Source organism: Brassica napus, chromosome A7 (genome assembly GCF_020379485.1).
Source record: "Brassica napus cultivar Da-Ae chromosome A7, Da-Ae, whole genome shotgun sequence".
NCBI classification, from domain to species: Eukaryota; Viridiplantae; Streptophyta; class Magnoliopsida; order Brassicales; family Brassicaceae; genus Brassica; species Brassica napus.
This window is the reverse complement of record NC_063440.1, coordinates 26,086,281-26,109,231: the sequence shown is the minus strand read 5'-3', so window position 1 is coordinate 26,109,231 and position 22,951 is coordinate 26,086,281. Positions and strand designations below refer to the sequence as shown.

The following is a 22,951-nucleotide window of genomic DNA, read 5'->3' as shown; positions in this document are numbered from 1 at the left end:
ATTCTTGTGACCCCTCTTGCATAGCCGTGACCACTACGATCCCCCACTTGCTTTTATTTCTTTTTGGCTGCATACTCAAATAATATCCAAATTCTGATGTCGTTTATGTGCTTTTGGTTACATATTCCTGATGTCAATAGTTTTGTATAAGCTGGGTATGTGTGTATAAATTAGAGCACCGACTCTTACTTAGTGAGTTAATATCTACAAGAGACCACAGACAGTTACATAACAAACCGAGGGCCAGTACATAAATATGGAGCAGTTAAAGGATGAGAACCGTGAATATGGATCAACCAGAAGACAAATCATAGACATGGACCAATCAGAGGCCAATATGACAATTTGTTTCATCTATTTTTAGTCCTTTAATTATGATTTTTACCGTGTGTTAGATAAGATCTGGTTACCTAATTCTTTTAATTATATAGTTGTGAATATTTGTTTTGTACCTAACAGACTAATAATATACACGTGGGATAATAACAAAAGAATACTAGTTTTCCTCCGTTTCATTTTAATCTTCGTTTTAAGTTTATTCACACAGATTAATAAAATACATGATTTTGTATTTTCAAAATGAAAATACAATTATCAATAATCTAATCATATTTCAACTAATAGAAAAATAATATCAATAATTTTATTAATAAATTTTGTATTGAAACTCTAACACGACATTTATGTGAAATAGATTTATTTCCTATAACGATGATTAAAAGAAAGGAGAGAGTATTAAATAATGACAGAGAAATTTACTTTTTCGTTTAAAAAAAAATAATAATAACAGAGATCAAAGAAAGACAAAGACATATAGACATGATCGTCGAACCGCATAGGAGAAGAGACGTACATGATGCTGTTTATCAGCTAAACAGCCGCGTAGCTGCTGATCGCACCTCAATTGGCCTTGTGTCATTTGTGTGCCAGAGAGCAATAAAAATAAATAATGGTTAAATATGTGTAGTTAAAATGGACACGCGTAAGGTCAGCATTTGTGGAGGAGACGTGAGCTTCCCGCATCTATTAACGTGCAAATATCATACAATTGATTAATAAGGTAAAAAAGTCCCAAAACGTGATCTATGGATCGAAATGGATAGTGGAGTTTGATAGTTTATACAAGGGTGCAGCAGCAAGCCACTTGCCTATTACAATACTACTAGAGGGGGCCTTCGACACACACGATAATTAATTAATTAATTAAAACTGAGATTTGTTGTAAGTGCGTCACTATTTTAATCACGCCATGTTGATGTTTTTACTCGAACAGAAGGTCTGTCTGCCGTTAGAATAAAGTTGGGCATTTAATTAAAACACGTGTTCTATATGCTTCAATTACTAATATAATATTTGTTTGGTATCTGCAAGTAGAGGCGAAGAAAGTATAATAAAGAGAGAGAGAGGTTCACGTTTCTTCCTCGTCACAGCAGAAGAAGAACATCAATTGAAGAAGAAAGCACCAAGAGTTTAGATTCTTCTCCTCCTTACGATGTCGAGTTCTGCCGAGTGTTGGGAGTTTTCCGGCGAGAGGAAGAGGTTGCTCGAGAAGAAGCCGAGCTTCTCGCAGACATGTAGTCGATTGAGTCGGTATCTCAAGGAGAAGGGTAGCTTCGGAGATCTGAGCTTAGGGATGACTTGCAATGGTAAACCAATCAAACCCCTTTCTACATAAACTAGATCTGTTTATTTTTTTTTTTTTTGGTTTTCCGATTCGGAACCAAGCAATTGAAAATCGGTTAAATGTTAACCGGAAACTTAATCATAGAGGAGAACCGGGAATCAGTTTGGTTTCTTATTCTATGTTTGGTTTGGATCAATTTTTGCAGGAGGAGGTAACGTCGCTGTGACACGTCAGCAGCCCACGATGATGAATCTCTTCCCCGTTGAAGATTCCTCAGACGTAAAACAGAAGAACGATGTGATTCCTCGGCAATCAAGCTTCTCTTCTTCTTCGTCCTCTGGAGCCAAGGAAGAAGTGGAGAAGATCACAGAGACTAAGTAAGTATGTTTTGTTTATATGTTAATATTGACAAAGAATCATGATGTCCAAAAGCTTGACTAACTTTATGTGGGTTTGTCTTTAACCTTTGAACAGATCTGTGAAGGTGGAGTCTCAGTCTTCTGCTCCGTTGACTATATTCTACGGCGGTCAAGTTATGGTCTTTGATGATTTTCCTGTTGAGAAAGCCAAGCAAGTCATTGACTTGGCTCACAAGGGAAGTGCTAAAAGCTTCACAGCTGAACTGAACATAGCCAAGAATAATCATAAAGAGATTGCTTCCACTACCCCAGTTCCAGTTCCTAGTCCTGTGAAAACAGCAGCACCAGAGCCTATCCAGACCAACAAGTCCTCTTTAGCTTGCGGTAAGAGTTATAACATACCCTCTTTGGTTTCAATCTCTGGGGGATTCTTTGGCTTATCCATATTTTATCTTAACTTCTCTGTTTTTTTGATGTGTAGAACTCCCAATTGCTAGAAGAGCTTCACTTCATCGATTCCTTGAGAAGAGAAAGGATAGGTAATTGCGTCTTTGTGAAAACATCTTTTTATGTTATTTAGTATCTTGTTAAAGCAAGTTTCTAAATATCTTACTTGTAACCTTTTTTTCAACAGGATTTCATCAAAGGCACCGTACCAGATAGATGGTTCAACCGAAGCATCTTCCAAGCCTAGCACAGCTTTGCTCGGTTCCCAGTAAATCTCTCTGAAAGATCCTTTTGATGATGCTCTCCATCTTTTACAAATATATCAAAAGCTCTACTGATTTCACTCCTAGTAGGTTTGTTTGTTTGTTCACTGCGCCGAAAAAAAAACTCAGTATATCTGTATGAAACTAATCTCTATAGTTTTGTTACTTTTTGGGTTTAAAGCCATTGTGTTATATAGACCTTTTACCTCTGCTGTTCTCAGATCATTGGCTTGCAACTTTTTGTAAGAAACATCAGTTTCTTTTTTTTGGTTGTTGTTGACGGCACCTTATTAATATCATCTTCACTTTAATTAATCCAAGAAGTGTTCCTTTCTTTGCTTATTTATTGAGAGAGCTGAAGCTTCCAGTTACGGAGAGTAAATTAAATTTAAAACGTTTTGGGTTCTTCCATATTCAGCCCAACCTGAGGAGAAATCCAAAATCTCATTCTCTCTTCAAAATACTGAAAATCTCATTCTCTCTTCAAAATACTGAAATATCTACAAAAAAGCTCTCGTTTGCCCACAGTTTTACATTCGACATACGGTGGTCGGCTTATTCGTTAGTATTTGATTTTTAGATTTGAAATTTAAAAAAAAAAATGAAATTGTACAAACTGGAGAATCTTGTAAAAAAGGGAAAATACAAGCTCGCTGCAGTAAAATATTTTAGAAGTACATGTACATCGGGCAGAAGCGGGCCCGAAGTTCATCTTATCGTAATAGCGTGGAGACGTTATATCAAGTCACTTTTTTAGTTTTGACAACGGGCCCGGATACAGCAAGTTGCACATCCAAGGGGCCACAATGGATTGATTGCTCATAATGTTGCATCAGGTCTTTCCTTATTTTACCTTTATTTTCCTTTGCTAAAGTCTTTACTTTTACTAAAAACTTTTTTTTTATAGTTTCGTCATTTAACATGAAACTGAGGATGGGATATTACTTTTCAAAGATATTTTGAGTTAGATGAATTATTCAAGTTTGGAATTCAGATATATTATTTTTCAGAGATATTTAACATGAAACTGAGGATGGGATATTATTTTTCAGAGATATTATTTTTCAAAGATATTATTTTAACATGAAACTGAGGATGAGATATTATTTCTCAAAGATATTTTGAGTTAGAATTATGAATTATTCAAGTTTGTAATCAAGTTGAAAGTGACATTGATTTCAATACATTATCACAATTTTAATAAGGTACTAAGGTAGCTGTAGTTTGAATATCTCTATAATCACCTTGACTGGTAAACCGGAAATAAATCCATAGGAGATTGGAGTATTTAGAATTCGAGTTTTCTAGTCATAGAGTTGAAGACGCATGTCTTTCATTTTCACTTGATTAAAATATTTTGGATACATAAATTTGCGAACATCGGTTGTATATACATATAATTTTTTGTTAAATCATCGCTAGCTTTTTATTGATTTATTTGATTCAGAAGCAAAACATATAGACATTAATCGTTATTCAAAAAAAACAAAACCAAAAGCAAAGCTTCTATACAGTTTGCTTTACTCTAACCAAAATTTTCATTTTTATTCATTTTCTTAACTTTTTTTCTTCATGTAAAATAGAATGATGATCACTCTTTTTTTTTTACCGAAATTATTACGCTATCCTAAAATACGAATATCCCGGCGGAGAAACTATGTTCGCCGGCATATAGAGAGCTCGAAACGTCGACGTTTCTCAAAACTTGCTGTCTAGATTGCTCCTTTCGCTCGTCGTTCATTATCTGCACTGATCTACACTCTGCACTGCAGAATCCCATCTCTCCTCTGCACACAACCCAACAAAAATATAAAAAAATTAGAAATCTCGGGATTTACAATCTTGGATTTGTCTCGAGCTAACAAATCTTTATTTTTTTAATTCAGATTCATTGATAAAGATTCGTTATTAATTATTGATCCGAATCTTAAAAAAAATATAATTATAATGCGAAGAGACTTACTTGTACATGTAAATGTCTTTGCCTTGAAGTCTCTTCTTACACAAGCAACACGAGCTCAGAAACTCTGTCGGATTATCCCTATTAACCCGTCTCTTAATAACCGGTGGTTGAACCACCGGTTTATGCCTTCTCCGATCATCGTACTCCGGCTCGTCGCTGTAATACACTTTCGTCGTCCCATCACGGCTCGTCACGCAAGTGTATTCCTCTTCCGACAGATCAATCTCGGGGCCTCGGAATCTCCCGGAGAAACAAACCGGATCGTACCGGTTAATCCCAATGTTACTTTCCTCCAACGCAGCCACGATACCTAAACCGACACCGCCTGAACCGTAACGTTTTGAGTTAACCGGCGATGGGAACTTCATATCCAACGGACTTCTCGGACTCGCCGAGTAATCATCCGGTTTGATAGCAGACCGGCTTCTTGGAACCAACATCTCCGACAGTTTACGGATCATTAGATGAGGTCTCTTGCTTAGTATCATGATCAAGAATCAAATAAGAGAACTGAGAGAGATGAAAACAAGAATCAGATAAGAGAGTTGAGAGAGAGACAGAGAGATGAAAACAATAAACAGGGAAACGCAAGCTTATAGGAAAGAATCTGAGTGAAGAAGAGAAAGGTGGAGAGAGACCTTGAGCCCACTGATTTGCTTGGAAGTTTGGAGTTTTCTGTGAGGTGATCAATGATTGATATATACAACGGCCCACCATTTATTTATCATTATTATTTTCATTTATTTTCTTTTATTTATACACCAATATTGAAATGAGCAGGCTCGGAATTTATTTATTTATTTATTTTAAGAAATGAATTTATTTAGTATTCATTGGTGAGTAGGACACTAGGACCCACTATTTTCATCAAGATTCAAATGTCTATTTCTAATAATTATTTTTATTCTTTGGGAATCCAAGACTTTTTCATAAGGGAGAAATATTTTATGTAAATGTAGTTATTTTTTTAAATAAAGATAGACCAATTCATCTGTACTTGAAGTGTGGATTGTTTTCAAGTATTTATTGGCACCTAGATTATTATTTTAGATAGTGGTTTTTTTGTATTGGTTCAGACAAGTGGTTTTACTTTCCTGAAAGTGATTGTTTAAAAATTTAAGCCGAAAATTAGGTGGCAATTTGTAAATTATTGCGGAATCTTATCCTTTAACTTTCTTTTCTCATAAAATCATTATTTTCCTGGTTATTTTCCAGATTTAAAATCATTCTCATATGTTAATACCACCGTGCTTTGTTGGATTGGAATTATTTATCATTCTGCGGATTCGTACTAAATATTTGTATTTTAATATGTCAAAAATTTTGTTTGTCCACCGTTTCTCTTCTTGAGTTAAATTCCCCACTTTAATTATTGATTTTAAATTTTTTTTTCATTAATAATATCGAAACATGCGGATTGGAAGATGTTTTCATTATTTCATTTATAGAAAAACCCCTTTGTCGTTATCATCATTATCTGTTTTCAATTGCTTACGCTTATGGGCCTACCTACAAGGCTAAAACACACTAGACTCACTTTAAAAAATGGCCTGTACACAATGATTAAAGACCTAGGCCCAACTATAATATTATGGGCCGAATAATAATATCCGTAAATAATAAAGAAAAGAAAAAAATCACATTTAATGTAATTGCTATTTTATCCAAATATTTTCATTAATAACAGCAAAAAATGAAGGAATATCAACGAAAGCAAGAATGATCAAGTTCCCGGGTCGCTGGAGCTCCGACTTACAAAAATATCCAGATTACTCTCCACGACCCGAATAAACAACAATTCAAAACTCTTTTACACATTTAAAAATCCCAAAGGAACAGAGACTCATCAAAAATCACATCTCCGTAATCTTCAACGGGTAAAACCTCTGTAAACTGATCGCCGGAGAAGCCGTCGGAGAAGTCATCAAACCCAGAAAACATCCCGAAATCACTCGGAAGCGTGTCCAAGAACGACAGATCGTAATCCAGCGACATAGCTGCTTCAGACACGGAGGTTGAAGGAGACTCCGGTCGGGTTTCGGACAAAACCGATTCTTCTTCTCCGGTGCTGATGATAATATCGCCGTCCTGAGCGTTTGCGTATCGAGCAGCCGCTTCCCGGATCTCCGGAGGCGTCAGCGACCTTCCGCCGGAGATCGACGGCGGATTATCGGGGAAATTGAAACCGGATTGGCGGCCGCGGAGGCAAAACTGGGCGGCGTCGAAGGCACGCGCGGCCTTCTCGGGAGTGTCGAAAGAGCCTAGCCAGATTCGCGCTCTGCTGTTGGGAAGTCTGATCTCGGAAACCCATTTGCCCCACTTCCTCTTCCTCACGCCTTTGTACTTTGACTGCATCGACGAGTTTCTCATCTCTGCCTCTTCCTCCTCCTTCATCGCTTTCTTCACCATTTGGAGAGTTACAAACAAAGAAGAGACCCGGTTCGGTTTGGTTAAGATAAGACTGTTTCGGTTTTAGATTTCTTTCTTCGTTTTGGTTTTTGCAGTTATTTCTGTTATTTCTGCTTGATTCTAATTTGCGGCTGTGTGGATTTATATTTATATGAAGAGAGAGTGAACTGAGAAGTGATGAATGAGATGAACGCTGACTGGCGCGTGGAAAAAAGTACTAAAGTGGAACACGCGGGAACAGTGAGACCGTATTGGTCTGTCGTGTTTCTTGTTTTCCACGTGATTTTATTTCACTTTTCTTGTCTTTTTGCGTTATCTGATGATGGATTTATCTCTATTTGTTTAGACACGTTGTTTAAAAGACTGAAACTTCACTCCTCGGGACTTTTTGTTTCTAGATGTTTTCATAAGATTTGGACACACAAGTTTATAAATATATTTGGTTGTAAATATTATTAGGGAGGGGGTGTGATTGGTTGGGTTGTAACTATAGAAAATTTACTTTAGAATTTAGGCTGTATGATTTTTTGATTTAACTTTAATAGATGTAGCTTTAAAATTTTCTATGAGATTTTATAAAATAAATTTTTTACAACTATTTTTTGTGTGTTTTTGCTGTAGCTTTAGCTTTTTAGTTGTAGCTTTAAAAACTAAAATAAAACATATTGGTAGTGTTTAAGGTTGTAGATAAAATATATGTAAATTTTAATTCCAAGTTCAAATAAAAATATATAAAAAATTTATTGTTAAAATCTCTGATTGACAGCGAGAAGAATCCATTGTCTAACATGAGTCCATGTCCACCTTATGTGATGCCATAATTGTTGACTTCATTTGAAAACCAAATGATATAAGTAACCTTATATATTGGTAAGGTTGACCTTGCAGAGTTCTACCAGCTGTGGGATGGAGACTAGTCTATACCTTGCTCTGATCCCTGCTGCTTCAAGAAAACCATGGACCTACTAGCTAGGATCTGAAACGCCTCGTATACAAAAAAGGAAAAAGGTGATATAATTAATTAGTAAGAGTTTATTCTATACAGTGCCAACATTTAGACTATAAGACTTCACCATAGTTCATATTGGTTTAAGTCCAGATTGATTTGATGCTCCAGTAAAAAATGTTCTTGGACTTACTGAACCAGACACAGACACAATCTTATCCTTACTAACTAAGAAGCTTATATGCTGCTAAAAATGCAAAAGTCATGGTTTCTTGGTAGATTGGGTTTACTGGAAGTTTTGCCCCAGGAAGCAAAGTCATGAAAGCTGCTGCTGAGTTGGGTAAGGTACTGAGGTATATATTTATTTTATCTTTTGCTTGATTGAACAATATCAATGACACATTACTCATGGCCTTGTTGCAGCTTGTTTCTATGGAACTTGGTGGGAAAATCCCTCTCATTGTGTTTGATGACGTTGATTTTGACAAAGGTGAGTGTCACAATAAGTTATTAAGGGATATGGTATTGTCTGCTTTTACGTTTAGTAGGCATGTCTTGGATCCGGTTTAAGCTTTAAAATGAAAGTTCTGACGCGTGGAAATGATCTTAAATAGCTGTTGCACTGGCTCTATTGCGGTTGCTTCTGGACAAATGGTCAGACCTGCAGTGCAACTTCCAGGCTTCTTGTTCATGTAAGTACCAACCAAGTGTGTTTCATAACTCGAGAAGTGAATATTACAAGTTAAGACTATAAAATGTTTCCTAGGATACTTGTCTGTTGAATATGTCTTATGATGTATTTCAATCTTGTGCTTTTTATCAATCTGTCAAAGTCTGATTATATGTAAGATCTTTCAAGTAACATTAAAGACAATATGAAATAAAGTCAGCTTTGGTGATACGTTTGTTATTGCTACAAGGTCAAAGCATTCAGGGGCACCATTCTAGGGGCTATTGGTGCAGCAACATGCATACCATTTTATGTCACCTTCAAGTCACAGCAAAGTTTAAAAACTCACATGGCATTTAATACAAAATAAGGACTTGATTAGAAAAATAATGCGTTTAATGAGAGATCAGGCGAGACTAGTGGCATTTTATAATATATAGAAAAAAATAAAAAAAGAAGATAAAACAAAGAGGAGAGGTGTGTCATGTGTGTGTGTGTGGAGATTTTCTGGCGCTTATCCTTTAAAAGGAAAGAGGTGACTTAGGACCCATCAACCAGAACATTAACAGCTCTGCTTAGATCTCTCTATCTATAACCACAACTTACTACTGACACTTCATCTTCTTAAAAACCTCTCCTTTCTTGTCGATTTCTCCGACCCATTAGATCTCCCCTCAAAAACACTCTTAAAAAGACAATCTTTTTAGTTTTTATTTTAGTTTTGGCTGTCTGAATCCTCTGTTCTGCGTGACCCAACAACACTGGTGAAGTTAGTGGCTTTCTTGGTCTGCTTAGAGATCTGTGATCAATGGTGAGCTCGATGGATGAAAAAGTGGTGGCTGTGATCATGGTCGGTGGTCCAACCAAAGGTAATTGCTCAAAAAGATGTTTGCTTTTCTCCTTCAATCTCAAACGAATACGTTAGATTTGGATTTGTGTGTTTTGAGAATATCTATTACATTACGTATCCACCGACAATCCTGGTCGGAATGATTATGTGTTTTCTGATTCTGTCCGAATCTTTGGATCCACCGCAGGTACTCGATTCCGACCATTGTCTCTGAATATTCCAAAGCCTCTGTTTCCTATTGCGGGACAACCAATGGTGCATCATCCAATTTCAGCGTGTAAAAGGGTAACTTTCCTCACTCCATTTCAGATCAATGGATGATGATGATGATACTAATCCTTTATTATCTGCAGATTCCTAATTTAGCTCAAATCTATCTTGTCGGTTTCTATGAGGAAAGGGAGTTTGCACTTTATGTCTCTGCCATTTCCAATGAACTCAAAGTTCCTGTCAGGTTTTGATTAGATCCCTCCTCCTTTTTGCATAATCCAATGGCTCTGATCCTTGTTTGTTGGATTTCTGGTTATTAGATATCTCAGAGAAGACAAGCCACATGGTTCAGCTGGTGGTCTGTATCACTTTAGAAATCTAATCATGGAAGATGACCCGGTTAGAAGTTCAATTATATTGTGCTCAGTTGTTCTATGAACTATTGATGTTTCTTCTTCACATCTAAGTTCTTGTGTCTACTTCCTTGCAGTCTCATATCTTCCTGCTTAACTGTGATGTCTGCTGCAGTTTCCCCTTGCCTGAAATGCTCGGTATGTACTTATTTTCTCTGTGCAGATTCCTCTTTTTGGTTTTGAAAATCCTTTTTTTTATTGAACAATGGTTTTGAACATCCATCTTGATCTTGATACCTTTATTACACAGAGGCTCATCGGAAATATGGTGGAATTGGAACACTTCTTGTAATCAAGGTGTGTGACTGCGCATAAGATGAGTCTTGTTTTTGTCTGGTCGGTTTTACCAAAGCTGCTTCTGTGTTTTGGTTTTCTAGGTCTCTCCTGAATCAGCCAGCCAGTTTGGAGAACTGGTTGCAGATCCAGTTACTAATGAGCTGCTTCACTACACCGAGAAACCTGAAACTTTTGTATGTTCACATATCACTAAGATGACCCAAAACTCTTCAGCATATTCAAGTTTTGATTATAATGTTTTTCTTTTTATCTTGGAAAACAACAGGTCAGTGACCGTATTAACTGCGGTGTTTATGTATTTACACCTGACATTTTTACTGCCATAAGAGATGTTTCTTCTCAAACGAAAGATACAGGTAAAAGTGGTAACAAAGATCTTACAACAAAATGTGTTTTCTCTTCAAAGTCCCTCTCATGTATATCCTCTGCGTCTTGTTCCCGTTTGTTGTAGCAACTTTGAGACGTGTTTCCAGCGTTGAAGCTCTTCAACCGGCAACAAGGTTTGTCCACTGTCTCTTCGGACATTAACTGAGATAACCTTTTGAATCATATTCTTGAAATTATATGTTTCAAATAGGAACTCCACGGATTTTGTAAGACTGGATCAAGACATCCTTTCACCTCTAGCTGGGAAGAAACAGCTATATACTTACGAGACTATGGATTTCTGGGAGCAAATTAAATCTCCTGGGTATGCCTTTTGTGTTTTCATTCATTTCTTTTAATCTTTTGCATGGAGAGAGACAGCAGCTGAAACAGGGAATCTCTATGTCTCTGACTTCTGAGTTACCCTTTTTCGCAGAATGTCGCTGAGGTGCTCGGAACTCTATCTTTCTCAGTTCCGGTTGACCTCACCACAAGTGCTGGCTAGTGGAGATGGAACAAAGAGTGCCATAGTGACTGGTGATGTTTTCATACATCCTTCTGCAAAAGTACACCCAACTGCAAAGGTAAGTTACCCCTGGTTTTGTTCATTGTTGAAGCAACCTCTTTATCACAACCCATTCTGTTTTGGCTACTGACAGATTGGTCCCAACGTCTCAATCTCTGCCAATGCTCGTGTTGGACCCGGTGTCAGGCTTATCAGCTGTATCATCCTTGATGACGTTGAGATCATGGTATGTCTTCTTACACCAGAGACTGAAAGAAAAACGGGCAAAGTTCTCTTGGGACTGACTCTTCAGTGTCTGTTTTCCCAGGAAAATGCAGTGGTGACTAACGCAATTGTTGGGTGGAAATCTTCTATCGGGAGATGGTCCCGTGTCCAGGCATGTTTCTCTCCTCTGCTCATCTCTTAAGATTCTGACCTTTAAATGTTTCTGTTTGGTGTACTTTGCATTCATGAAACTGAAGCTATACTATGTTGATCACAGGCTGAGGGAGTCTACAACTCCAAACTCGGAGTTACAATTCTCGGTAAACTGTTCTTATAACCATCCCTTTACTGAAAGACAGCCAAATCTCCTTATAGAGAGAAAACTAACCTGAAACATAAATGGTTTCAGGAGACTCGGTTGCAGTTGAAGACGAGGTTGTGGTGACCAGCAGTATCGTTCTTCCAAACAAGACACTCAACGTCAGTGTTCAAGACGAGATCATCTTGTAACTGAAGAAACGAACCAACCCTGTGGAAGCAAGTTATTTGGGAAGTAACTCAAATGAATCATTTACTTTACATAAAAATTGCCAACTTTGTATCAGATTCCATCATCTATACTCAGACACACAGCTACTGTAAAACGCACTGAATTTTTTGGCCCATGATAATAAAGCAATTGTGTAATTTAGCAGTTTTGACACTGTTCTTGCTCTATCCTCTCTGAACAATGCCTTTCCTGATTCAGTGAGTCTGCATTAACTTCAATAATGCAATGTCTTTCCCTTTCACACGCACATAAGAGATTCATAACCTGAACTTCTTAGTAAGCCGGCTACCAGATTTACTCTGCGACCTCAAGATCTCCTTCGCGAAAGCTTGATTCCCAGTCAAAAGAAGTCCATTCAGAACCCGATTAAAAGTAAACTTCCTCGGCACAAACCCTCTCTCAACCATCTCAACCAACAGCTTCCCAGCCACCACCATATCCTCCGATCTCTTCCTCACAAACATCCCACTTATCAGTATATTATAAGTATCCAAATTCGGCAAGCAGCCCCCACTCCCCATCCTCTCAAACAACCCCAACGCTTTCTCAACCTCGCCGCACTCCAAATAGTATCTTATCATCATATTATACGTCTGAAAGCTCGCCTCACACCCACCTTCCTCCTCCATCGTCCGCATCATCTCCTCTCCTCGAGTAAACTCCCCGGCGTGAAACAACCCTCTTATCAACACATTGTAAGTCGTCACATTCGGCTCATAACCTTTCCTCACCATCTCCTCAAACACCAAAACAGCATTCTCCACAGTATCTTTCTTACACAGAACCTGTATCAACGCATTGTGCGTGGCTACAGAAGGTAGCACTCCTTCTCTAATCATCTCGTCGAACACTTTCTTAGCTCTCTTAACCTCCCCAGAGACGCCAAGCCCGTGAACAACTGTAGTATAGGTCACAACATCGAATCCGATTCCGCAATTACGTTTCTTCATCTCCAAGAAAAACTCCCATCCCTGCCTCACCTGCCCTGACCTAAAGAAGCCTTTGAGCATTGTGTTGTAAGTGGTGAGGTTAGGGCTAATCCCTCTCTCAACCATCTCTTTCAACACCTCCAAAGCCTTTGGGGTGCGTTTGATCAAACACCATCCGTTCACAATCACGTTGTAAGTCACCACGTCAGCGCTAAACCTTCCTCTAAGATCCTTAAAGAGCTCGTAAGCTTTTTCTACGCGTTTGGATTTACAGAGGATATCGAGGATCGTGTTGAACGAGGCGAGATCTTGAGAGCAGCCGTGCTCGTGCATGTTGAGGAAGAGGTTCACGGCTTTATCGGGCTTCCCGGAGGAAGCGAACCTCTCGGCGACGATCGCGAAGGTTTTCGGGGAGGGGCCGATGCGGAGGGAGCGCATGCGGCGGATCAGGGACCAGACGGTGGTGTGGAGGTGGAGGCGGGCGGCGATGTCGATCGCGAGGTTGAAGGAGGAGGGGGAGTGGATGTAGTTGCGGTGGCGGCGGTCGAGGAGGTGGAAGAAGTGGAGGGCCTTTGGGCCGTGGTTCCAGAGGCGTTTGAGGATTGAGTTCACGAGGTGTGGGGTCCATGGGGTGTTTGAAGGGAGGGGGGATTGGATGGGGGAAGAGAGGATGAGGTTGGAGATGGCGGCGGGATCGGGCGGTGGGGGTTTTAGGTTGGCGCCGGCGGCGGAGGAAGTGCAGAGCGATTTGGTGAAGAGACGATTCATTGGTTCGGTTCGGTTTATTTTTTCACGTGAGTGGTTTTGGTTCGCTTACCAGTTCTCAGTGACTGACTACTAGTAGATTTCAAATAATTACGGAAATAGCTATGAAGTTTTTCGTATTTACTAATTTCACTCCAAGTTTAATGTGATAGGATCTATATACCCGTTAAACCTCTCTCTCTCTCTTTAGGATCTTTGGGTGTTTTCAGGTAAAATAGAAGGTTTGGAAGTGAAAAATTAAGAAACATTTACAAAAAAAAAAACTGGAGAGAAACATAACAAATTTAAACAAAGAAATGAGTTCTGAGATTTTTTTTTTGTGTGTGGACATAAATGGAGCTCGAGATTAAGCGGTCAGTTATAGCTCGGAAACTGCCGCTGCGTCTATTATATTAACACCGGCGCGTCATTATTTCCGATGTTTTGTGTATAAAGCAACAAAAGTAGAGTGTATTTTCTAGACGCTGAACGCTGCCGCTGCGTTTACAAAAAGAACAGGGCTTATATGCAAAAGTCTAAAAGTCAAATGATGTAGTTTCAGATTTAGAGATTACGAGTTTTGGTTGGATATTTCATAAAACATCATACATGTTCAAACCGATGAAGTAAAAATAAGTTTAAAAGGCTGATGGTTAAGGGTGTAGATGTGAGAGTTCGTATCCTTGTTTTGTCAATGAATCGAACAAACTGGGAGACATCTTTTACAAAAGTACATCTAAGCTCCATCAAGATTTTGTTCCAAGAATATGTAATACTTTGTAATAATGCACTATGGTTGTGATTGGTAATTTTTAGAGTAAATGAGAGAAAAAATTTAAAAAGTGAAAAAATAGTGAAAAAGTAGAAAGGGGAAAGAGAGAAAACTGGGGTAAACAAGTTTACTCATGTGCATACTAGAGTAAATATGTTTGTACATTTTTTTCTCTATTTCAACGGAGGGAATAAAAGAAAATATGTTTTCACCTGATTGGTAGTTCATGAGAGTAACTAAATTTTCTTCTCAAATATTTACTAGATTTTCTGTCAAAACCTATACGATTTTTTTTAGATGTTTAAGAGGAAAGGTAAGTAGAAGCAAGTAATATACGAGAAGAGTCGTTGTCGGATGGGAGGAAGAGTCTTATGGAGCCCCCCGATAAGATAACGACATTAATGTTTTTTGTCTTTATCAAGACATAAACACACATTAGTAACCACTAATTGCTCATATCAACATTAATAGAAAGGACAAGTAAAAAAGTAATCAATAGACAACAGTAGTTGTAAATTTACTGGCTGACTACTACAGAGAGGAGAGTTGTCGTTGTCAGATAAGAGAGAAAAAGAGCAGACAAAGAGATTGTAAATATATCAGAAAGGTCCCTCAAAAAAGATTTTCGACCGTGATGATACAAGATTACGTTTATCTGACAACACATGAACACATCACACTCATAGATCTATTAGATTCTCTTCACAAAACAAAATCCGATCCTCTAGATTCTCTGTTTTAAAAAAGAGTCCATCACCTCCCTTCTCTCTCTCTTATTTATGTAACTCCTTGTCTTAATCCTCACATTGATTAGTTGTGTCCTTCTTTGACGTTAAATATCCATCCACAACGCTTCTTTCAATTTCCTCAAGAGAAAACAATGGCACTAGGAGATTTATCTTCTTCTTCTTCTACCTCGGAGTTACATGTTCTCGCTGTGGATGATAGTATTGTTGATCGTAAGGTTATTGAGAGGTTGCTTAGGATCTCTGCTTGTAAAGGTATCTCTTTCTTTTGTTTCTCTTTGTTTGGTCTCTGGTTCGGTTTCTGATTAAAAAAATACGGGTTTTGTTTATATATATATATATATATATATATATATACAGTGACGACTGTTGAGAGTGGGACTAGGGCTCTTCAGTATCTTGGTCTAGATGGAGACAAAGGATCTTCTGGTCTTAAGGTAATGTTTTCTTTCTTTCTTTCTTCAAAACCTCTCAGTTTTCTGACCAAACAAACTCAAGATTGAAATGTTTGGTGCTTTCTTCCCTGGTGGTTTGGCTCCCAAGAAATCCAATAGTTGAAACAATCAGGATCACAAGATTTTAACCTGTCTAAATGAAAGATCAGTTTATTTAAAAATTGACCCTTTGTGTATCATTAAGGGTTTGCTTTTGATGTATGGTTTATATGACTAGTTCTTGCAAATGATTTATTGCAGGATTTGAAGGTGAACTTGATAGTGACAGATTACTCTATGCCGGGACTAACAGGATATGAACTACTCAAGAAGATCAAAGTAAACCATTATTCTTTTTTCCATTTTTTTTTTCATTATATGAGAGAAGATATTGAATAAAGCTTTACTCAACATAAACTATGTTGAATATTTTATAACCAAGGAGTCTTCAGCATTCAGAGAAATACCTGTAGTGATAATGTCGTCTGAGAACATACAACCTCGTATAGAACAGTAAGTGGCTGTTAGTTAATTATGATATTACAATAATAAATCTCAAACGTTGTTATTTGACTTTGAAATTTTTTGTGTGCATGCAGATGCATGACAGAAGGAGCAGAGGATTTTCTGCTAAAACCGGTGAAATTAGCAGATGTGAAGCGGCTTAAAGAACTCATAATGAGAGGTGGTGAAGCTGAACAAGAGAAAACCAGTAACCTTATTAGTCCTAAGAGAATCCTTCAAAACAACATCTTCTTCTTCATCATCTTCTTTATTATCACTATCACTATCATCTTCATCGTCTAATGTTGTTTCTTCTCCGGAAGATAACACTCCATCTTCCAAAAGGATGAAATTAGAATCTAGAGTTCATGATTGAGCTAAGACTCCTCTCTTTTTTTTTCCTTGGTTAGATAAGTTTTTGATTTGATATATGCAATGTTTAGATCCTTGAGGCTCACCATATGACTCTCTTTGTTATTTTAATCAATCAAGTGAACGTGGAACGATTTGTATATGATTGAGCTTCCATGCCATACATGAGTTCACTTGTATTTCATAAATAAATAAAAATCAAACATCAGACAAGAAAAAACATTATATAAAAGATAAAAATAAGTTTACTGGAAAAAATAATCCACTTGTTAAAACGTAATCCCAAAGCAGAGGAAGCTTGTTTGTGTCACTTACGTGGCACCCTATGATTGGTTCGCTTATGTCTTTATTTAGACCGTTGAGTTTTGAGAGGCCACTGCGGTCTTATCCCAAACTCTTAACAACAACACACAGAGAAATTTTCTTGGTGGTCTCTCCACTCCAATGGCTTTCTCAGCGACTCTGTCTCAGCTTTCTTCTCTTTCGACAATCTCCTCCTCACTCCCACTTTCTTCTAGAAGCTTCCCTCTTCGATCTCAGACTCAGTTCAGAGTCAAAGCAGAGGCAGAGAAACAGAGCACAGAGACTAAATCCGAAGGAGAAGCTTCGCCAGCTGCAACCAAAACCCCTAAAACTCTTCCCAAGAAACCGGTTTACTCGAGTCAGCTTCTTCACTTATGTTTCAAATGTTGAATCCAATAACAGAAACTTGATATTTCTCTTTTGAAACAGTGAAGAAGGGTCAAATCGTTCGTGTAGACAAGGAGAAGTACCTCAACAGCATCAATGTAGGGTCTACGTTTTTTTTCTTCTTTTTATTGAAATCCTGTTTCTGAAACGTTTTTTTATTTCTTTATTTGTTGTGACCACAGTACTTATCAGTTGGTCATCCTCCTTTCTACAAAGGACTAGATTACATCTACGAAGATCGCGGCGAGGTATATAACTCGAATCCAATCCCTTTTCGGCAAAGAAGTTTAACTCGGTCTTGCTAAACTTTGCAGGTACTGGACATTCGTGTCTTTGAGACAGGAGAGTATGCACTTGTAAGTTGGTTGCGACACACATTGTTTGTTCTGTTTCATTAGCAATACATAAATAAATTTATAAGCTAATGAGTTACAATTTTTTTGGAGTTATTAGGTTGGATGGGTTGGTATCCCAACCGCACCGGCTTGGCTACCAACAGATATGCTCATCAAGGTACTTAAAATTTATGAAAGTAACACTGTCCTTATAACAAACAAATCACGATTGTTTTATGTGTGTTTTGGTTCCTTATGCAGTCTGAGAAACTTGTTTACGAGAGACTATAGAGTCTTCAAGAAGATCATGTCTATCAAGAGTTTGACAAGTATAATAATGTTACCATAGTCAAAAAAAAACTGTTGTGTAATGTAAAGAATGTAATGAGACTGAGTTTTACAATAATGCATCTACCGTAGTTGCATCCCTATACCAGTCTAACACTCCTTTATTGCCTGAGATGATAATCTAAAACAAAACTGTTGTTCCTGGTGAGAAACTAACATACTAAAAGTAAACCAAAAAGTAAACGTTCCATCAAAACTCTCGATCTTCTTTCTCTCTTAAGCTATGTCAAGTCCTTTAAACGAAGGAGACAAACGAACTGTGCCACGGCCACGCTGCTGGAAACTAACTTCCCCACTGTTGTGACTACTTGTCTGCTCATACTTGTTCCTGCAAGCTGGACAACGTCCATCGTTCTCGTTGATCTGCTTATGGCAGAAGAGACACAGCCGAAACCCGCAAGGACATGGTAAGAAGCTTAGATCCGTTGCATCCATCTCTTCAGAGCAAATAGGACAATCACTCATCTCATCATCACCGTCACCTTCTTTCTTCTGATCAGACTTTTTCTTCTTCTTATTCTTCTTTCTACTGGTGGCGTTGTGATGAATCGCCTTCTCTGGTGAAGCTTCTTGCTTGCACTTGTCTTTATGAGGAGAAGACTTCTTCTTCCTCTGGCTATCTTCGTCGCTCTCAAAGCTGTTCAACGCATCGCTAAAGTCTTCCCAATTGTCATACGCATCATCAAAAGCTTCTTCTTCCTCTTCCTCAGTGATCTGATTAGAACAGCAGAAGCAGCCGTGCACACTCTTATTAGTATCGGAGTCTTTATTCTTGAGGACACTAGTGGGGCTACTAGCAGACAGATCAGTCTCATCGTCATCACTATCATCATAGCATCGTAGTCCATCATGATGATCATCAATACTCCAAGATTCAAGGTAAGAAACTCTATCATTTACTGTTTTTCTATCAATCAGCTTGTCACGCAAAGATCTCAGCCCTGCTTCACCTACGCTTGCTCTCTTCCCTGATCAATTTCACAAACAATTCATCATCAACATTAAAAAAAAAGAATGATTAAAAAGAAAAACTGAAGAAGAGAAGATGCCACGTGTTGTACATTGGTATATCCATTGCCTGCGACGAGCATCGATCTTCCACTGCTTCAGCTTCCAAAACCAATTCGCCTGCAACGTAAATAAACGTTACATAGGTTATATACACATGCGTGACGATTCATAAGAGACATAAAGTAATATATAAAGAGTTAGGACCGATCCACTAATCACCGATTAGTTATTTTAAATTGGAAGCCAGTAATAAAATAAACCCGAATCTAACATGCCTAAATGTTATCCACAACCACAGTCATAATCTGAGATCTATTGTCTATAATCGCGCATGGTTGTTATAAGGAATCACGCATCTTTACTCGATTCAAGAAAACGAACGTAACGGGATCGAGCCGGAGTGAATTCGAAGAAAGCTCACCTTCCGTTTCTTGACGAAATCTCTCGAAACCGGAGACTCATGGAAGAGTTGAGAGTCTGTGACGGAATCAGCAACCATGACTAATCTCTCTTCTGTGGAGCAAGGTCAAGGAAGACACTCACGCACACACACGGGGGAGTAATGTAAGAAGAGAGAGCAAAACCTAATCGGTGGGAGAGAGAGAGAGATGAGAATCGGAAACTGCTCTGCAACGTTCCTTGTATTTCTCACTCTCCAAAGAACCCAAGCCTCTCTGTGTGTGTATTTAAATACGCTTAATGCTCGTTCAGTTAAATTACCACGTTACCCCTGGTGTTTTTTTTTTTGATTGGTCATTGTTATGACGAGTCGCTGAGAGTGCTGAGTTTGAACCTTGGACTGCAAGGCATATTATTCAACTTTTCCATAAATTATTATTATTTTTGGTCTAACTTAGTAATTGCTAGGTACTACATTTGAACACATTTTCAATATATGTGAATAAATTTTTAATCAAAGATTTAGTATAGTATATAACTCAACAATTTATTTTTAGGCCAACTTGTGATTCTTAAATTTCTTAATTCATCATACATATTATTATTTATGATCATGGATTTAAATTTTATTTTAACTAAAGAGTTAGAAATTAAAGCACAATCACAATCATTATAAATTTTAAGAATAACACTATATTGAAAGATTATTAACTGAGAATTAGCAACTACTATGAGTCTATAATTATTAATTAATAAACTCGAATCTAAATGTATTTGATTGAACAAGTCTTCCTTAGAGTAATTACAGCATGGGAAAGAAATGTTCTCTTTATGAAGCCGCTAGTAATTTTTGAATGGTCAATTATTCACTAGTTTTAAACACAGACGACTGATGACAAGTCACATATAAGTTGCCTCTTTTAGGCAGACGATGGTCCATGGTCTCTCAGTCCATATTCCCATAAATAACTTTGACTAAGTGACAAAGGAGACTTCTTCGTTAGATATTATTATTCACATATAAGTAAAACATAAAATGGTTTTGAGATATCATGATACAATGATACCTCTTTGACCAATCCAGGCGTAAGAATTCACAGTCCTCATCAATCCATATCAAATAAAACTTTAATTTGACTCAAAATCAAAAGTAACATTTTATATATTAGAGGAATACTTTACTAGTAACGCTAAAGCTGGCATAACCATGGACAGATAAACTGCACTTGATGATGAATAGGAACTCGAGCAGCATCCTACTGGTTGACTAGTTCTGCTGCAAAACTAGTCTTCTTCGAGAATGGTACAAGCTGCGGTCAAGAAAACAAAACAATTAAGAAACAGTGAGATGTCATCATCATATAAATAATAAACCACCCACCAAAAGGGACAAAGAGTTTAACAATGAAGGGCCATCCATTACTAGTGAAATCAGTTTTCAGACCAAAACACTTACACGGCAAGAGGGAAAAGTAACAAACCAGATTCTTCACAAGTTGTCCAAAAAACAATAATTAACTTAGTATGTATATAGAGAACTAGATGCATTGCTAATATTCACTAACCTGCCGAGCCACCTGTGCTACGCATAGACTATCCCGAGATGATTCACCGGTGAAGCTAGGCTTCAGAGATTCCAGATAACCATCGTCTTTCTCCCCAGTCTTCTGTTTCACGTTTCTGCTCTCCTCAATGGATGAATCTCCTTCAAGATTGCTTGAAGCCTCCTTCTTTCTCTTCCTCTTGAATGTGTACTTGATACACCGGTTCTTACTAGCAGCCAAAACTGGAGTTTCTTCACTAGATGCCAGAATCTCTTTTTCTTCCTTCCTTGCCTCTGTTGCGCTAATCACAGTCATTCTGTTCTCTTCATGTTCCTTCGGAGATGTGTTTTGAGACACCATTGGGTCTTCTCCATCTCCATTGACCATACTCTTCTTATCCACTGCGTGAATCATCTGTGTACATCCTTCAACCTCCCTGCGCTTTGTCAAAATAGACGGAAGAGTGTGGTGACAACGATCCATGCTATCTTTAGAAGAACACCGTTTAATACTGTTAATGCGGGCCAAAGATTGGTTTGTGATCCCGTTAGCCACCACCGAACCACTTTGTTCAACTGGGACAGCTCCTGATCGCTCCTGACTGCTAGAAACTGCTGCATCACTTGCTTTTCGACAAGAGACTTCCTGGTGATCACCTTTAAGATATGATGGCTGACGATTAGTAACTTTGTTGAGCTCATCATGAAGTGCTCGAAGTTCCATCCTCAGCTCCCCTACAATATCTTCAGCTTCTCCAAGCTGAGCTTCAAGTTCCTCAACCTTTTGTTGCTGCTTCAAGGACATCTCTTCTGTCTCCTTCACCTATACAACCACAAAGAGTATTTTGGTAACTAAAGAGTTGAGGCGCAAATGCAAAGTCGCCCACAACAGAAAGATAGTACACAATGGGGAAGGTCTTCCTCAAGTCTCTAAGATAAAAAAATAAAAACAGCTACATCCCCACAATTGTAAAAGAATCAACTCAAAATGAGTGGTGGATACAGAACATGTTGCTAAGATATATTCAACGCTAAGCTACTCAATTGGTTTCACTTACAATCAGCTTTTAAATTTCATCAACTATTATAGTTAGTGGATGAAGAACACAGCTCAATCTGCTCAAAGTGTTAGTGTAACATCTTCTAGCTACTTGAAATATGAAAGATTGAATAAACCAAACTCACAATCACACACATACATCATACATGAGAATCAAGAAAAGGTCTACACAGTTATTGTACCTTGGAATCATACATCTGTTTAAGCCTAAGCAACGTAGTGATAGCTTCGTCTTTAACCGTCACAATCTCTTGCTGATACATGCGTGTCTTCTTCTCAGAAGACAACACACGCGCCGCCGCCTCCTTCGTCGTGTTCAGTATCGTATCCGCGTAGGCTCTCTTCAACGCCGCTAAGGTCTGCCAACCCCAACCAACAACAACAAAGAAAAAACAAAATCAACGCAAACCTATAAATAAAAAATCAACCAAACACGAAGCTTAGAGCAAGAGACAAGGTTGTCTTAATCAGACAAAACACGGCCTAGACTCAACGAGAAGAAGAAAAAATCACAGGGAATCGAAAGAAGGAGCTCGAGAGAGGGAGGAGATTGAGGGGTAGAGAGGTAATTATACCTCGGAGTCGCCCATTAGAGCCGATAATGCGGTTGCGGAGAAGCGATTATGAGATTTTTTTTGTTTTCCGACCAAGGTCGAAGACTCTCGCCAAGAAGAAAGAAAGGCGAAAAAGGTTGGTTCTTTTTTTTTTGTTTCTCTTTTACTTGAAGCGTCTGTCTGTTAGGAACAGAAAGTATGAAATGACTTATATGCCCATGACGAGTCCACTTTATTACTCAAACGCCTCGGAAACGTCACGTCATCCCCCGCTGCTTTTGTAAACTGCAAACGGCGGTGCGGTTTCCCGTTTTTTGCGCCAATCTGTTCGTAATCGTTTTCACATTTTAGGCGATAACTATTTATATATGTTTTTAATGCTTTTACTTACCCTCACTTCAATTTATTACCTC

The 22,951-nt window shown here is 38.1% G+C and overlaps 9 protein-coding genes across 12 annotated transcripts; 4 read left to right on the top strand and 5 right to left on the bottom strand.

Annotated features, from left to right (window-relative positions):
• Positions 1–1,362: 1,362 nt before the first annotated feature.
• On the top strand, positions 1,363–3,008 carry LOC106354531 (protein TIFY 10B). Its single transcript, XM_013794487.3, has 5 exons — positions 1,363–1,646; positions 1,830–2,001; positions 2,099–2,367; positions 2,465–2,522; positions 2,618–3,008. The coding sequence occupies exons 1-5, from the start codon at positions 1,493–1,495 to the stop codon at positions 2,700–2,702; spliced, it is 738 nt and encodes a 245-aa protein (XP_013649941.2). The 5' UTR covers positions 1,363–1,492; the 3' UTR covers positions 2,703–3,008.
• Positions 3,009–4,093: 1,085 nt separating this feature from the next.
• BNAA07G31870D (FCS-Like Zinc finger 13) lies at positions 4,094–5,320 on the bottom strand. Its single transcript, XM_013794488.3, has 2 exons — positions 4,657–5,320; positions 4,094–4,480 (listed from the first exon to the last, which is right to left on the bottom strand). Exons 1-2 carry the CDS (start codon positions 5,142–5,144, stop codon positions 4,321–4,323), a joined length of 648 nt encoding a protein of 215 aa, XP_013649942.2. The 5' UTR covers positions 5,145–5,320; the 3' UTR covers positions 4,094–4,320.
• A 978-nt stretch (positions 5,321–6,298) lies between these two features.
• Positions 6,299–7,208, bottom strand: LOC106357317 (ethylene-responsive transcription factor ERF018). The gene has a single exon (XM_013796997.3). It carries the CDS (start codon positions 7,063–7,065, stop codon positions 6,475–6,477), a length of 591 nt encoding a protein of 196 aa, XP_013652451.2. The 5' UTR covers positions 7,066–7,208; the 3' UTR covers positions 6,299–6,474.
• A 1,985-nt stretch (positions 7,209–9,193) lies between these two features.
• On the top strand, positions 9,194–12,241 carry LOC106354534 (mannose-1-phosphate guanyltransferase alpha-like). 3 transcript variants are annotated; one of them, XM_013794492.3, is made up of 15 exons: positions 9,196–9,550; positions 9,719–9,816; positions 9,885–9,985; positions 10,062–10,140; positions 10,232–10,292; positions 10,405–10,451; positions 10,532–10,624; positions 10,717–10,807; positions 10,903–10,951; positions 11,029–11,142; positions 11,254–11,401; positions 11,477–11,569; positions 11,651–11,723; positions 11,831–11,867; positions 11,957–12,241. In XM_013794492.3, exons 1-15 carry the CDS (start codon positions 9,490–9,492, stop codon positions 11,973–11,975), a joined length of 1,164 nt encoding a protein of 387 aa, XP_013649946.1. In that variant the 5' UTR covers positions 9,196–9,489; the 3' UTR covers positions 11,976–12,241. The 3 variants fall into 3 exon arrangements, with proteins under 3 accessions (XP_048592218.1, XP_013649946.1, XP_013649945.1); XM_013794491.3 differs by having other exon boundaries at positions 9,202–9,550; positions 11,651–11,719; positions 11,825–11,867; XM_048736261.1 differs by having other exon boundaries at positions 9,194–9,550; positions 11,477–11,719; positions 11,825–11,867.
• LOC106354533 (pentatricopeptide repeat-containing protein At1g74900, mitochondrial-like) lies at positions 12,102–13,963 on the bottom strand. The gene has a single exon (XM_013794489.3). The coding sequence runs from the start codon at positions 13,792–13,794 to the stop codon at positions 12,355–12,357; it is 1,440 nt and encodes a 479-aa protein (XP_013649943.2). The 5' UTR covers positions 13,795–13,963; the 3' UTR covers positions 12,102–12,354.
• A 1,221-nt stretch (positions 13,964–15,184) lies between these two features.
• Positions 15,185–16,743, top strand: LOC106354536 (two-component response regulator ARR15). 2 transcript variants are annotated; one of them, XM_013794496.3, is made up of 5 exons: positions 15,185–15,543; positions 15,649–15,725; positions 15,984–16,061; positions 16,168–16,235; positions 16,322–16,743. In XM_013794496.3, the coding sequence occupies exons 1-5, from the start codon at positions 15,423–15,425 to the stop codon at positions 16,527–16,529; spliced, it is 552 nt and encodes a 183-aa protein (XP_013649950.1). In that variant the 5' UTR covers positions 15,185–15,422; the 3' UTR covers positions 16,530–16,743. The 2 variants fall into 2 exon arrangements, with proteins under 2 accessions (XP_013649950.1, XP_013649949.1); XM_013794495.3 differs by having other exon boundaries at positions 15,197–15,543; positions 16,165–16,235.
• A 213-nt stretch (positions 16,744–16,956) lies between these two features.
• On the top strand, positions 16,957–18,054 carry LOC106354539 (NAD(P)H-quinone oxidoreductase subunit O, chloroplastic). The gene is made up of 6 exons (XM_013794498.3): positions 16,957–17,259; positions 17,331–17,386; positions 17,471–17,536; positions 17,603–17,644; positions 17,742–17,801; positions 17,885–18,054. The coding sequence occupies exons 1-6, from the start codon at positions 17,043–17,045 to the stop codon at positions 17,912–17,914; spliced, it is 471 nt and encodes a 156-aa protein (XP_013649952.2). The 5' UTR covers positions 16,957–17,042; the 3' UTR covers positions 17,915–18,054.
• On the bottom strand, positions 17,954–19,672 carry BNAA07G31800D. The gene is made up of 3 exons (XM_013794497.3): positions 19,404–19,672; positions 19,033–19,099; positions 17,954–18,939 (listed from the first exon to the last, which is right to left on the bottom strand). Exons 1-3 carry the CDS (start codon positions 19,479–19,481, stop codon positions 18,188–18,190), a joined length of 897 nt encoding a protein of 298 aa, XP_013649951.2. The 5' UTR covers positions 19,482–19,672; the 3' UTR covers positions 17,954–18,187.
• A 698-nt stretch (positions 19,673–20,370) lies between these two features.
• On the bottom strand, positions 20,371–22,743 carry LOC106354540. The gene is made up of 4 exons (XM_013794499.3): positions 22,560–22,743; positions 22,167–22,343; positions 20,947–21,747; positions 20,371–20,691 (listed from the first exon to the last, which is right to left on the bottom strand). The coding sequence occupies exons 1-4, from the start codon at positions 22,572–22,574 to the stop codon at positions 20,638–20,640; spliced, it is 1,047 nt and encodes a 348-aa protein (XP_013649953.2). The 5' UTR covers positions 22,575–22,743; the 3' UTR covers positions 20,371–20,637.
• Positions 22,744–22,951: the final 208 nt, after the last annotated feature.

Excerpts from the sequence above, each read along its gene's own strand:
- LOC106354531 (XM_013794487.3), top strand. The coding sequence starts at position 1,493 with ATGTCGAGTTCTGCCGAGTGTTGGGAGTTTTCCGGCGAGAGGAAGAGG. Across the intron at positions 1,647-1,829 it reads CTTAGGGATGACTTGCAATG|GAGGAGGTAACGTCGCTGTG; the intron begins GTAAACCAATCA and ends CAATTTTTGCAG. Across the intron at positions 2,002-2,098 it reads GAGAAGATCACAGAGACTAA|ATCTGTGAAGGTGGAGTCTC; the intron begins GTAAGTATGTTT and ends ACCTTTGAACAG.
- BNAA07G31870D (XM_013794488.3), bottom strand. The coding sequence starts at position 5,144 with ATGATACTAAGCAAGAGACCTCATCTAATGATCCGTAAACTGTCGGAG. Across the intron at positions 4,481-4,656 it reads AAAGACATTTACATGTACAA|AGGAGAGATGGGATTCTGCA; the intron begins GTAAGTCTCTTC and ends GGTTGTGTGCAG.
- LOC106357317 (XM_013796997.3), bottom strand. The coding sequence starts at position 7,065 with ATGGTGAAGAAAGCGATGAAGGAGGAGGAAGAGGCAGAGATGAGAAAC.
- LOC106354534 (XM_048736261.1), top strand. The coding sequence starts at position 9,490 with ATGGTGAGCTCGATGGATGAAAAAGTGGTGGCTGTGATCATGGTCGGT. Across the intron at positions 9,817-9,884 it reads CAATTTCAGCGTGTAAAAGG|ATTCCTAATTTAGCTCAAAT; the intron begins GTAACTTTCCTC and ends TATTATCTGCAG. Across the intron at positions 10,293-10,404 it reads CCCCTTGCCTGAAATGCTCG|AGGCTCATCGGAAATATGGT; the intron begins GTATGTACTTAT and ends TTTATTACACAG.
- LOC106354533 (XM_013794489.3), bottom strand. The coding sequence starts at position 13,794 with ATGAATCGTCTCTTCACCAAATCGCTCTGCACTTCCTCCGCCGCCGGC.
- LOC106354536 (XM_013794495.3), top strand. The coding sequence starts at position 15,423 with ATGGCACTAGGAGATTTATCTTCTTCTTCTTCTACCTCGGAGTTACAT. Across the intron at positions 16,062-16,164 it reads AACTACTCAAGAAGATCAAA|GAGTCTTCAGCATTCAGAGA; the intron begins GTAAACCATTAT and ends TTTATAACCAAG. Across the intron at positions 16,236-16,321 it reads ATACAACCTCGTATAGAACA|ATGCATGACAGAAGGAGCAG; the intron begins GTAAGTGGCTGT and ends GTGTGCATGCAG.
- LOC106354539 (XM_013794498.3), top strand. The coding sequence starts at position 17,043 with ATGGCTTTCTCAGCGACTCTGTCTCAGCTTTCTTCTCTTTCGACAATC. Across the intron at positions 17,387-17,470 it reads AGTACCTCAACAGCATCAAT|TACTTATCAGTTGGTCATCC; the intron begins GTAGGGTCTACG and ends TTGTGACCACAG. Across the intron at positions 17,537-17,602 it reads TCTACGAAGATCGCGGCGAG|GTACTGGACATTCGTGTCTT; the intron begins GTATATAACTCG and ends TAAACTTTGCAG.
- BNAA07G31800D (XM_013794497.3), bottom strand. The coding sequence starts at position 19,481 with ATGGTTGCTGATTCCGTCACAGACTCTCAACTCTTCCATGAGTCTCCG. Across the intron at positions 19,100-19,403 it reads ATTTCGTCAAGAAACGGAAG|GCGAATTGGTTTTGGAAGCT; the intron begins GTGAGCTTTCTT and ends TTTACGTTGCAG. Across the intron at positions 18,940-19,032 it reads CAGGCAATGGATATACCAAT|GGAAGAGAGCAAGCGTAGGT; the intron begins GTACAACACGTG and ends GAAATTGATCAG.
- LOC106354540 (XM_013794499.3), bottom strand. Across the intron at positions 21,748-22,166 it reads AACAGATGTATGATTCCAAG|GTGAAGGAGACAGAAGAGAT; the intron begins GTACAATAACTG and ends GTGGTTGTATAG. Across the intron at positions 20,692-20,946 it reads TAGCACAGGTGGCTCGGCAG|CTTGTACCATTCTCGAAGAA; the intron begins GTTAGTGAATAT and ends TCTTGACCGCAG.